Genomic DNA, 12,359 nt, shown 5'->3' with positions numbered 1-12,359 from the left:
GGTGTGCGGCCGCACAGGGTTTAAATTAAAACATCAGGGTTTTTTTTTTGTTTTAACTTTATTTAACATCCTCCATGTTAAATAAAGTTAAAAAAAACTTTATTTAACATGGAGTTTAGAGTCCTGACTGGGACTATTTTAAGGTAGGGGCCTGGAGCTGCAGCTCCATCAGCCCCTACGTCAATCCGGCCCTGGGCCACCCGGCCCCCCAGGCAAATGCCCAGTGTGCCCGATGGCCAGTCTGGGCCTGTGTGTGTGTGTATGTGCAGGCATGTGTAAGGTCAGCGTATGTGTATAAATGGACAGGTGTGTGTGAGGGCAGTATATGTGTGTATGGACAGTTGTGTGTAGGGACAGTATATGTGTATATATGTGCATGTATGTGCAGGTGTGTGTAAGGGCAACGTACCGTATGTGTGTGTGTATGTGCAGGCATGTGTAAGGGCAGTGTATGTGTATATGTGTGTGTAAGGGCAGTGTGAATAAAATATTGCAGACACAAAAGGAGCTAGCTACGGCTCTGATTTATTTAAAAGAAACGAAAACAGTTCATTTCATGCTTTGAAGTTACAGAAACAATGGCAGGATCTCGCTCATAATAATTTGCAATCTAGAGGGTATACTTTAGAAATGCCAGACGATTGTCATAATTAAGAATGTTATTATAGTTTCCACATTTGCCAAGTAAACCCCACCAATCGTTTACAATCCACTGCGAAGAAACTTATTTTACACGCCCCTCTTACCTTACAGTCGGTTAACACCAGTCCCAATATTTCCTGCCCATTGATTGGCTACCATGCAACATCACTGCTTTTGTATTAGTCTATTATCGTGTCAGTCAAATGTCGATTTCTCTGCAGGCTTTCATCCAGATTTGCATTGAGTGGGCCGGGTTGCAGCACGCGCTCATCTCTTCTGCTCTTTTGATTGGCTGCGGATCGCTCTTGCGCTCGCTCTCGTGTGGCCCGTATCGCGTGTTGTGTGTCGCGCGCTCGGTCTTTCCAATTTCCCTCTTCCTATTGGCCGCCGTCCTCGCGCCCCCTTCGCCGACCGTAGGTATATATAGGACCCCAGGCTCCTGGTTCACGTTTGTCATGTCCAGTACCCCTGTTAAGAAACAGAAGATGGAGTCTGCGCTGGAGCAGCTGAAGCAGCACACCGTGGTGGTGGCCGATACTGGAGACTTTAATGGTGAGCCCCGAACTACCAGACTTCCTTTATTAACCCCTACCACTCTAAGCCATGTGTGTCAGTGAACATGTGACTGCTGAACCCCTCCAGCCCTGTCAGTTCCTGGGCTACAGCCAGCACGTGTGTATCGGGCTGTGAGTGGCTTCATGTATGTGCGTTTATGACTAATGGTGGCTGGGCGATGAGGAGGGAATCGGGCAGATTAGACAACTAATAAAAATTACATTTTTAGATATGAAAATATTAGTATCAGGGTGGCTTTCAGATGGCTGAGAATGAATGAGGTGCCTAGTACACAGTAACTATCATTAATACGTGCGTATCGTAGCTGCCGTGTTATATACATTGTTAAAGAGCATTGAGTTTGGATTTATTGCCCAAGCTTTATTGATTCAATTCAGGAGGCCAAGGAAGCAAAACCAGCAGCGGTGCTGCCAGAGTCACTGGTATATTATGGGATCGGGGCCTTCTGGTTCCCTGCTCCCTCAGTAGTCTTCTTGGGCTTGTGGCCTCAAGATTTGACATGTGGCGATAAAGTTTTAGAGAAATAGGGGAGTTTCAGGGGCTTTCGCTCTGCATGATCTCCTTTCCTTATCCATAATCACAGAACAGGTAACTGGCATGCGGTGCGCTGCATTATGGGGCACTTTAGCAGTTATTCCTTCACATGGGATCTGGCTTAATATATTAAGTCTGTGTAAAACTTAACACAATGGCACCACATCATTTAAAGGGTTTAATAGTTAAAGTTTTATCCTGTTAGGACACCTGTTACAAAGTTTGCTTCCTGAGAATTAAGATTTGAGGCTTCAGCTTTAGAGAGCTGAATGTAAATGTCCGTTTATAATTTTTTGATGCCAACCTGCTTTGCATTGGTTGGAATTCCCGGTGCAGGGAGTGGCAGCGAATGCTTGGCAAATAAAGGCGCAGGGTGCTGTTCCTTGGCGCTGTGATGGAAATTGTATTGTGCCACCAAATGTGAATGGTAGTGGAGTAGGCGGATGTATATTTAACATTGTAGATCTTATACGGTGCATGTAAAGGGGTGCTTTGAAATGATGTATTTATGGGGAAACCGGATGTTGCAAGAAGACTTTCAAAAGAAGTGCATTGTGTCATGCTTCCTTAAAATATAAGGAAATATTAGTTAGACCGGGTGATGGCAAACCTGATTGGAATGTCATCAGTTTCTTGTTTTATGTAAAGTGTTTGAAATCTAGTTTTGTTTTTACTTAACAGTATTGCGGCACCCGGCTATGAGCCAATGCTGGTTGGGGTTGCAGTAAGCAGATGTGAAATTGGTGGCAAAGCTGGTTTCTTTGTTTGAGTCTTTAAAGGGGTACTCCAGACGCCAATGCAGCCCCACCAATGAAGACATATTAAAGCATTTTGTTGATAAGCATCGTTTACCTGCAAAAAAAGTTAGAAAGAAATGCAGGGCATCACCCTCTTCTCAATTATTACACCTGTTTTGCCTGCTGAAAGCACCCAATCGCCAACAGAAATGTGCTCTGGTTGAACTCAACGGATGCATTTGTGTGCGGCGGGCTCCTTAGATCGGAGCCTGCGTGTTCCCGTGTGAGCCCATCCCGGAGACGGCTGGCGGTGAGAATAGTGCGTATACGTAGTAATAAGCGGATGGCATGTACAGCTGAGGAATCCTTCCAAAAGAGGGACGCACACTAACAAGCCTGTAAATACAGATTTTGGGGTTCTGTTGAATTGACCAATGTTTACAACAAAGCATGGAATCTGCATGAGCCCCTCAAATGCTACTGAAAGGGGCACTTCAGCCATCGTGTGCTTTAATGCCTATGATAGCGGGTCCTCTTAAATGCCTATGCTGTCCACCCATATCCACGAGAAACGAACCACCAGGCTGCTAAAGTGCTTGTTCTGCGAACTGTGTGCTTGGGGCCTATTCAATGTATTTGAATCAGAGTTCTTTCCTGCGATTGGTCGCTTCAGGCAGCCAATCAGTGGCAAGAATCAAGCCACGCAGGATGGGGAACTGCAGCTTCTTCCTCAGGTAAATGCAATCTTTAGGGGATGTCAAGCATTAAACTGTCCCTTTAAAGTTTATTTTTAACATAAATATTGGAGAATCTGCCACACAATTTGAGTCGGTAAAATGATATAAAAGTCACTACTTTTATTTACTGTACAGCCAGACTTTTTTACAATTTTCTCTTGGCCAATCTGCATCACGTGCAAAATGTTCTAGTTGTGGGGAAGCTTTCATCTCGTGCGTGTTTGTAAAAATTCTGTGCCAGCTGCGATTAAAATGGGTTGTATGGCCCTCGGCAGCTGCGGTCAACAGAAAAGAACTATCCAGCAAATCGATGTCCCTTAAAGGGACGGCGGTATTGGCTTCTGTGTAACTAATGTTGTACTTTATCTTTGTGATAAAATAGTTTTGTTTTATTTGGGATTATCTGTTCTGTTCGAGTGGCTCATGATGACTTAGTGAAAGTCAGATTTCAACACATTTATAATAGTTATCATTTTGAGAACTGCAACATCAATTTATGAATACATTTTTAGTATGGTTTAAGTGCATTCGGTGTAAATTGGATTTCGAGCTAAACTTTTGTTTAGTGCAGACTTTTAACCTTTTTAAAGCTCTGAATCTAAAAGGCTAAATCCAATTAAGAAGAAAAAATGTGCTGTGCAAGTAGTCAGACCAGGATTCCCTTGTATAATAGACACAGGGGCCTTTGTCTGATATAAAACAAGTCTACATGAAAAGATGACAGTGGGTCTGGTCATTCCTGCCATGTCATCTCTGACCCACCCTGTGATGGCCTAATGGATGTTAGGACTCTGACCAAGTCATGTGTGTACCTGGTCGTGGAGTAAGTGTTGCATTAAGCCTGATGTATCAGCAGAAGTTACACATTACACAAATGGATGACTGGTGTCGAGGTTCACGTTCCATGTTCCACAGACCTTTTCTCTGCTGGTTTTCGGTGGAAGTAACCAAATACCAATTGGTAAAAGGATACTCTATGCTACCTGGGGTATTGTCCATGCTTGCTGCAGTGCTCAACCTTAAGGTCCTGTTGAGTCACTCATTAGAAATCGGCTTTAATTGGGGGGCTTTACCAGTGTTTTGGATTTCGGTGTCAATGAAGCAAACTTCCTAATCGCAGACAGAATTTGAGTTTGATGGCAGATAAGATAAGAAGCCCATCTAGTCTTCCTGTAAATATGTAAAACTCCGTAAATGACTCGGCCGAGAGGTTTGGCAGCTGTAGAATCCGGCTCAACACAACTGTCCTTTCACTCTACGACCAGTCTGTTCTTTGTGAATAGACATGTCGCTGCTCAGGTTTGGCTTATCGCGTGGCCTTGTATTAGCTGCTTTTTTTTTTTGTTATATGGACGTATGTTGCAGAGCTGTACAATATGCCATAAACTTATTTTATGCTGAAAATAACTGTTTCAGTTCTGTCTGGAATTGCTTTCCTCGCTCAGTACTAATCACTCCTGTTTCTGCACAGTCACTGTGAATAAGATGTTGCTCATAAACTACATTTGCTTTTGCTTTTGTTCTGCTTGTTTGTTTCTGGAAGAACACGCCTAATCCTGTAAGGTGAAATCAGGAGAAGCCTTTTCTTTCAACTGTATGAGTAGGCTGAATATTAAGGGAAGACATTGGAAGTATTGGCATATTTGGCTTGGCCAAATAAAGTGCTTTTTATTACATGTTTAAATTGGCTAATGTAGCTAATTTGTGTAAATACTATGACTGTGGAGTCAAATGAGTTAATCTAGCAAGGTGGAGGAATGTAGTGTTTTCAGTAATATTACAGATCAATTTAATGTGGCGTGTTCATTAGATTCTGGTTCAGAGCACAGTACTTTGAAGAACCCCCATGTAAATGCATATGAAAGTGGCAGGACTACTTTAACGTGCATTGTTCCAAAACAAGAAAGCCGCAGAAACTGCAGCCCTGCAGCTGGCCGCCTGCTCCATAAGCCAAGCAGGAACTTGACTGGCGGTAGGTATGTGATGTGCCGGGAGATGTGATTGGCTGTACACATCTCGTGCGTGGAAAATACGGCGGACTGGAAAAGGGGCGTATGGGCGATATATCTGCAGAATTCCCCCAATGCGTATGGAGGGACATCACAAATTTAAAGTCACCACACAGCTATCATATTTATTAAAGTACAGATTGTCCCTTTTAAGGTTTGCTTTCTTTAATTCCAATGTAACGGCTTCAGTAGTGGTTTCAGGTTTTCTGACAAAGGTAATCTAAACAAGGAATTGGAATAATTCGAGGATAAATACCTGCATGATATAAGGCTTGTGTGTATCGGGAAGTACTGAAACCTTTGTGGCTACATAATTTTTTTTTGTCCAATATTGTATCCTGACCCCCCTGCCTGCGTTGTAATGGTGGCCGTTCTTGGAGTGGTCTTATAATGAATAACCGGAATCGGCACTGGATGGCACCCTGCAGATTGTCGGAAAAGTCTGAGACCCCTCATCCTTTCCTGTTGGGTCATCATGTTCTTGTGATTGGATGCTGCCATCTGGTGCCACGGTGTTCCTGTTCAAGGTTGTTTTATCTTCTGTTGGCAGAGCATGAACAATCTGTAAGTTGTCATCGCAAGAAGACACTTCAACGTGCAGTCGGTTTCAGCAGATTACTTTTTTCTTTCAGGGATCAGTGAAACAAACGCGCATCTTTAGGGATTATGTATAAAACCCCAGCTCACTTGCGCATCCACCTTTGTGTGAAAATTGCTCTAGGGGCAAAGAATGTTTTGCTTCATCATCCATTAATAATCGTGAATGACTGTAATAACCCATGATTTTAGTTCCAACCTTGTGCATCTTGTAGCTTGTGATAGGCTGTTCTCTGCTCCTGTTCTGACCATCTTCGCTTTCTTTGTTATGCAGCCATTGAGGAATACAAACCACAGGATGCCACCACAAACCCATCTTTGATTCTGGCAGCTGCCCAAATGCCAGAGTACCAAAATCTGGTAAATGATGCGATTGAATACGGGAGGCTGTCTGGTGGGTAAGTAAATGCAAGAGGTTATTTTGTAAGTAAAAATTGATCACCAAATTAATACATTTGAGTGTTTTTACCTTTTAGTTCACAAGAGGAGCAGATAAACAACATCATGGACAAGCTTTTTGTATTGTTTGGCGTTGAAATCCTTAAGAAAATCCCAGGTCGAGTGTCGACGGAGGTTGATGCCAGGTATGATTTCAGTGCGATGTATTTTGCCTGTATGTTTCTTGTGCTTCCTGCAGACCACATTGCGTACTATATTTCTGTCTTTATGCTATTATAGCTATAGGCTTGACATTTTTAGGGGTTCATCTCAAGTATTGATCCCTTTGTAGACCCCATGGATCTCCCGTTTTGTTTCACTGCTCTGTTTATTTTTCCCATTTGCTGTGTACCTTTCCCAATAAACGTAAAAAAATGAAAGAAGGAAGCATGAAAATTTTTTCAAAGTCTTAACTGACATGTACATGAGATGTTGGTGCATCAGATATTCCGCAGTTGCACCTCTCATGTGAAAGAAATTGCAGAGGATGTAGAGAAATGACTGCATTTATTGATTGGGTGACGGCTGCATGAAAAGTGTCAGAGGAACCCCTTCTGAGTAAACTGGACTGTCAGCGTATTTAATAATAAAAAACCTTTTATTCTAGTTCCCGTATGCTTCTTTATCCGCATGCACCTTACCTGTTCTCCCTAGATTGTGCCCAAAATGACCATTGCACTTTAAAATGGGTTAGTTGGTTACCAAGTACACAATTTTGGACATTTTAAGAGCGTTAATACAAGCAGTTCATGTTTTTATCAATGTCCTTACATCTGCCTTTCTATGCTCTAAATTGGTTTATTCATAGAGTAGTTGTGGTCCCTGTGTGTAAATCCATTTTGTTGCCAACAGGCTTTCTTTTGACAAAAATGGCATGATTGAGCGTGCCAAGCGCATCATCCTACTTTACAAGCAAGCTGGCATTGAGAAAGAAAGGATCTTGATAAAACTGTCTTCGACCTGGGAGGGGATTCAAGCTGGCAAGTACGCATCTTTTCATTTTAAAGGCAAATGTTTCTACAGATTCTGAAATGCTCTGGTTTGAGTAACAATGTGCATATGATTATATCCAGGTTCATTTTCTCTTTGCTTGAGCTACATATACATCGTCTTACAGCAAGATGCTTCACATCAGTGTAGCGGTCTCTAGACCCATGCAGAATGAAAGGACCAGATGACTGGTGAAGTAGCTTTGCCACTTGCAATTAGACAACTGGCCATGGTGGTCAAGCAACCCCTGTCATAGGAAGCTCCTGTATTAATGCGAACATATTTGCTCAGGGTATTTCACAATTGTTACTCGTAGCACGACTATATAACTGAGGAAGCCAATGCGAATTCTACAATGGCTAACTTGTTCCTTCTTGAAGGGTTCTGGAAGAGGAGTACGGCATCCACTGCAACATGACCCTACTTTTTTCATTTGCCCAAGCGGTTGCCTGTGCTGAAGCTGGAGTCACCCTGATCTCCCCATTTGTGGGTCGCATTTTGGATTGGCATGTTGCCAACTCTGACAAGAAGACTTATGAGCCTTCAGAGGACCCAGGTACAATCCTATATGAACCCTTGATTTTCCAAGACACTCTTGTTGGACGGTTATATTTGGCAATATATATGTATATGCTAAAATGCAGAGCAAATGGATGTATGAAAATGTGTTCACCACATTCCCCCAGTACAATATTATCCACATACATAGTTTTTCAGCAGGACACAGTGCCCCCTTACAGGTAACATTGTCATATTTTTTTTTTTGTTTGTCTACGTTCACCTTTTTCTGTCATTTTACTGGAGGTTTTAAGTTTCTTCCTTGTCAACATATGGAAGGGGTCCTGTGTGGTTTTGCCATTTCAAGTAACTGCCTATGTATCATGCTTGTTGTCTTGTTGAAACCTTTTAACTTGTGTAGCCCTAAAGTTTATGTAAAGTATAATCTATATAGTAAACCTTTCATTTTTTTTTGTTCTTGCAGGTGTTCAGAGTGTTACCAAAATCTACAACTATTATAAGAAATTTGGCTACAAAACCATTGTGATGGGTGCCTCCTTCAGAAACACCGGAGAGATCAAAGCGCTGACTGGCTGTGATTACCTTACCATCTCCCCCAAACTCTTGGGGGAGCTGAGCAAAGATAATTCCAAACTCACTCCACTACTTACTGTCAAAGAGGGTATGCTTCCTTTCATGCCACTTCTTAGATCAGCTTTACAATAGTTGTGCACAGCAGACATAACTGGACCATATTAAGATTTGAGAATGGCAGATATGGTGAGGTATACAAAGAGCAATATATTTGGGCATCTGACAGGATAAAAGCTTTCATGCTGCTGTCAAAGAAACCAGAAACTCAATTACATTTCAGATTACTATTTGTATTGTTCGTCTTCTATTGAAGCATGGTAAATATCTGCATGTAGCGCCACCCTGTGGTCAAAATACACCATGTTTACATTAAATGAGCAGTTAGTGCCACCTGGTGGTCACTGAGCAGAACACATGAGTTGTCTGCTTGAAAGTTGCCTTCAACTGAGATCTGTGTTTACTTATGCCATCCCATGGACCGTTTGTGGTTTTAACTTTTAGAATGTACATGATTGAGACTACACTAACTTCTAGTGATATAAGTTTTTACCATGAGCTATGCTTTTTCAAGGTCAAGTCTTGTGCATGCTGATAACAGACTTTCTATTACAGCCCAGGCCAGCAATCTGGAAAAAATCCACCTGGATGAAAAAGATTTCCGCTGGTTGCACAATGAGGACCAAATGGCTGTGGAAAAACTGTCTGATGGGATCCGGAAGTTTGCTGCTGACGCCATCAAGTTGGAGAAGATGTTAAAGGTGTGTGTTTGACATCATAATGTATTTTTCTGATGCATAACAGTTTCCACATTTTTATGTATGACAGTGATTGAGGTGGAAATACATTGATAAAGTTCTTTAGTGGCATAAATGTAGTATATGAGTCTGGAGATAATTGCTAAACGGCTGCAAGCCTATAGCAAACAGTGGATTGATTTTGCCTGTTGATGTACAATGTAGATACTTGAATTGTGTGTTCTTTATGTATAATCTGAGCATTAGAGTTTGAGACAGCAGTGGATATGTATAAAGTTATTAAGGCAATTTGAGAAGTAGTCTTGTTGCTTTGTGCTTATTCATGACCATTGGCATGCTCCTGCCAGACTAATCTGTTGGTTGTGATAACAATGTCTGCCTTTGCACCAGAGCTTGTATAACTCCTGGTTGTCCTAATTTTTCTCTAAGGAATCCCCAATATCTTTGCATGACTGATCCGCTTATTTAGAAAATTTCGAAATTCTCTTGTTTGTGCTATAAAATCTGTAACTTCGCTAAGTCTGTTTTCTCTCATTACAGGAGCGGCTTAACAGTGCAGAAAACGGAAAATAAAACTTGTTGCTTTGTGCGTATTCATGACCTGGTTCATTCCACTTTTCCAATATCGTTGCTCCATGCAGTCTTCATTACAAATCTTTCTAGCTTTAACATTTTAACTACATTATAAAAAAAAAAAAAAAGCAAAACTAATTTCATTCAATTTTTGTACGTGGTATTTCTGATGCACTGATTAAAGTCATTACTTACCCAAATAGTCTGTTTTCTTTTGTGTCCAAAACGCCATTGAGCAATTTCAGGGTTCGTTACACGACAGTTCTTGGGGGGGGGGGGGGGTGTCATAGTACTATCCTTTGTTCTGATTAGCTCAGAATTGTACCAAGTTCAATTACAGAATTTAACTGTTGCTCGCACTAAGCTTTAATTCATTAAGATTTTTTGTCTAAAACATGAAGTCAAATGGTAGCTGGACTAGCCCAAGATTAAGTCATTGGGACTACTGGCAATAACCAAAGTTTACTGAAGCGCTATTTAATATTCAAACAAGCCATATAGTTTAGCTCAATCTTAAAGACCATGGAATGTCAAAGAATCACAACCTTGAAGTCTGGTGTTGGGGTGCTTGAAAATGTAAATTTGGATGCTATGCCATACTGGAGAAAAATGTATCCTCTTTTAATAAATCCTGTCAATCAATCACCCTGGAATAAGGTGGAACTTAAATATAGGCACTATAATAGCCTTTGTTTAGATTTCCATAGGTCTTTGATGCATTTCCTCATAGCAAGCTAGCTTTGATCTTTAAACTTTTCCCAGTTTGGTGTCTTTGGCAAGCTATGTTCAGTCTTATTCTTCCATGGCAGGGGATTTGAATGTATTAAGAAAATGCTAATTGAATTCAACAAAGTAATGCATTGGATAATATATGCAACACTACAAAATGTTAGCATTTCATAAAACCTTGCATTTGTATTGAGCGCATTCACTAAATGTAAGGAGTTTATAGATTATTCTATGATCATTAACCACTGTTTTCCGTGGAAGTCCAGGCGTTTCTGTGTTGCAGAGCTCCAGTATGGTTTTTGCATGCCTAATTGATGAAAAAATACATGAATAGTCCACGCCTGGTCATAAAACAGCTTTTGAGTCAATTGTCCAACTCGTTCCTACTTTTTGGGGGGGGGGGGGGGGTCCCTGCCAGGGTACCAAAGAAATTGGGCAATACTTATATGGAAAGGCCCTGTACACTCCCCTACCCTGGCAGGTGAAAACATTCAGATGAGGTAACCAAAGGGGTTTTTTTTCACTCCTCTGTACCACCTAGGGGGGTTGGCCCGTTGGGAGCAGATGACACGCTTCAGTATGATGCTGAACGGATTTCTGTTTTGAGCTAGTCGCTTCTGGCTCGACAGGAATATCCAAGGACGCACTTATGGCTACAAACACCAGGGCACCTGCCAAACTCAAACATTTAAAAAGGGGGGTAAGATCAGTCCTAATGGGCTGAATCCAATGCTAGAGGTACCTGAGCTGGGTACTACCAGAAAATCTCTCCAAGATTTGGGATAAGAATCCTGATACCTTGGCTGTTCCCTCTCCCCCCAAGAAAAAAACAGCCATAAGCCTTGTACTTTGTGTTAAAAGACCCTGCGCAAACCTCTGGGGCCTGTACAAGAGCGAGCCAATCTTCAACATCTGAGCTAACTGCCTGTCTGAAAAGTGAGTTGCAGTCAGCATTTGATCATTTTAAATCAATGGCCAGCACCTATCCAGCTGAAGCACAGACATCTGGCCCATCCAGGCATAGTCCTGCCCTCACGTCGCATCTACTGGAGGACTCAAACTCAGACCCAGAACCTTTTCACCCTCAATCCTCTGATGAAGAGGGCGAGTTAAGGGAAGAAAACTTCTTCCCGGTAGAAGAAATGGGAAGGTTAATATCTGCAGTCAGAACAACTCTGAATCTGCAACTCTGAACTCTGAAACAGACACTACTAAGTCAAACTCCTTCCAGGGCCACATTAAAAAAAAAAAACAAAACCAAAAACCTTTCCTGTACATGACTTTAATGGCCACAGATCTGTGGGAAAGCTCCAGACTGGATGCAGCAGTGGACAAAAGTTGGTTGCCCCAAAGAAGAGTGCCACCTCGCTTTAGGTTCAACACCTTCCCAACCTTACAAGAATAAGGTGTTATATGGACCAGGCAGAGAAGATTATCAGTCCTTTCGGGACAGATCATACAGGAAAAAAAAGATAGGAAGGGGTTGTCAAAAAAATACTGATTACAAGCAGACCCAAGTGGGGAGAGGACTGACACAGTTCTCCACCACATTGGACAGAGATTACTTCAGACCCATGGATTCTATGCATAATCCGCCAGGGTTACACGATGGAATTCAATCGTCAACCTCCTCAAAGTTTCCTCATTTCTCAGCCCCAAAGGATCCTCAAAAATGTTTTTGTCTGTCCCTAACTATTCAGTTCATAAGATCCCAGTACCCTCTCCTCAAAGGGGAAAAGGTACCTCCTACTATGTTTTTGTGGTACAAAATGATAGCGATATCCCGATCTGCTATTACTCAGCGGATGTCACTCCGTGTTCCGGAGAGCTGCTGCCATCTGCACCCTTTCCTTGCCGCGACAGGAACAGGCCGCAGCCTTCCATTCATTCACTTCCTTCACCTTCAGAATGATTGCATTTTGACCCCTTGTTCCGGTGGTGCTTTTATTT

At 42.0% G+C, this 12,359-nt stretch overlaps 1 protein-coding gene across 1 annotated transcript; it reads left to right on the top strand.

Annotated features, from left to right (window-relative positions):
* The first annotated feature begins 1,097 nt into the window (after positions 1-1,097).
* LOC149278254 (transaldolase-like) lies at positions 1,098-9,680 on the top strand. The gene is made up of 8 exons (XM_089502168.1): positions 1,098-1,194; positions 6,107-6,230; positions 6,309-6,416; positions 7,123-7,254; positions 7,641-7,816; positions 8,243-8,440; positions 8,965-9,110; positions 9,648-9,680. The coding sequence occupies exons 1-8, from the start codon at positions 1,098-1,100 to the stop codon at positions 9,678-9,680; spliced, it is 1,014 nt and encodes a 337-aa protein (XP_089358294.1).
* The last annotated feature ends 2,679 nt before the right edge of the window (positions 9,681-12,359 follow it).

The sequence above is a fragment of the Sceloporus occidentalis genome, unplaced genomic scaffold, assembly GCF_023333645.1.
Source record: "Sceloporus occidentalis isolate IW3139 unplaced genomic scaffold, rSceOcc1.0.p SCAF_196, whole genome shotgun sequence".
In the NCBI taxonomy this organism is placed as follows: domain Eukaryota; kingdom Metazoa; phylum Chordata; class Lepidosauria; order Squamata; family Phrynosomatidae; genus Sceloporus; species Sceloporus occidentalis.
Note: the sequence above shows the minus strand (reverse complement) of the source record. Positions and strands in the feature narration are given on the sequence as shown.

What these genes read in the sequence shown, in the direction of transcription:
- LOC149278254 (XM_089502168.1), top strand. Translation starts at nt 1,098, where the DNA reads ATGTCCAGTACCCCTGTTAAGAAACAGAAGATGGAGTCTGCGCTGGAG. An exon ending in GAGGGGATTCAAGCTGGCAA is followed by an intron (nt 7,255 to 7,640) that starts GTACGCATCTTT and finishes TCCTTCTTGAAG; the next exon opens with GGTTCTGGAAGAGGAGTACG. An exon ending in TGAGCCTTCAGAGGACCCAG is followed by an intron (nt 7,817 to 8,242) that starts GTACAATCCTAT and finishes TTGTTCTTGCAG; the next exon opens with GTGTTCAGAGTGTTACCAAA.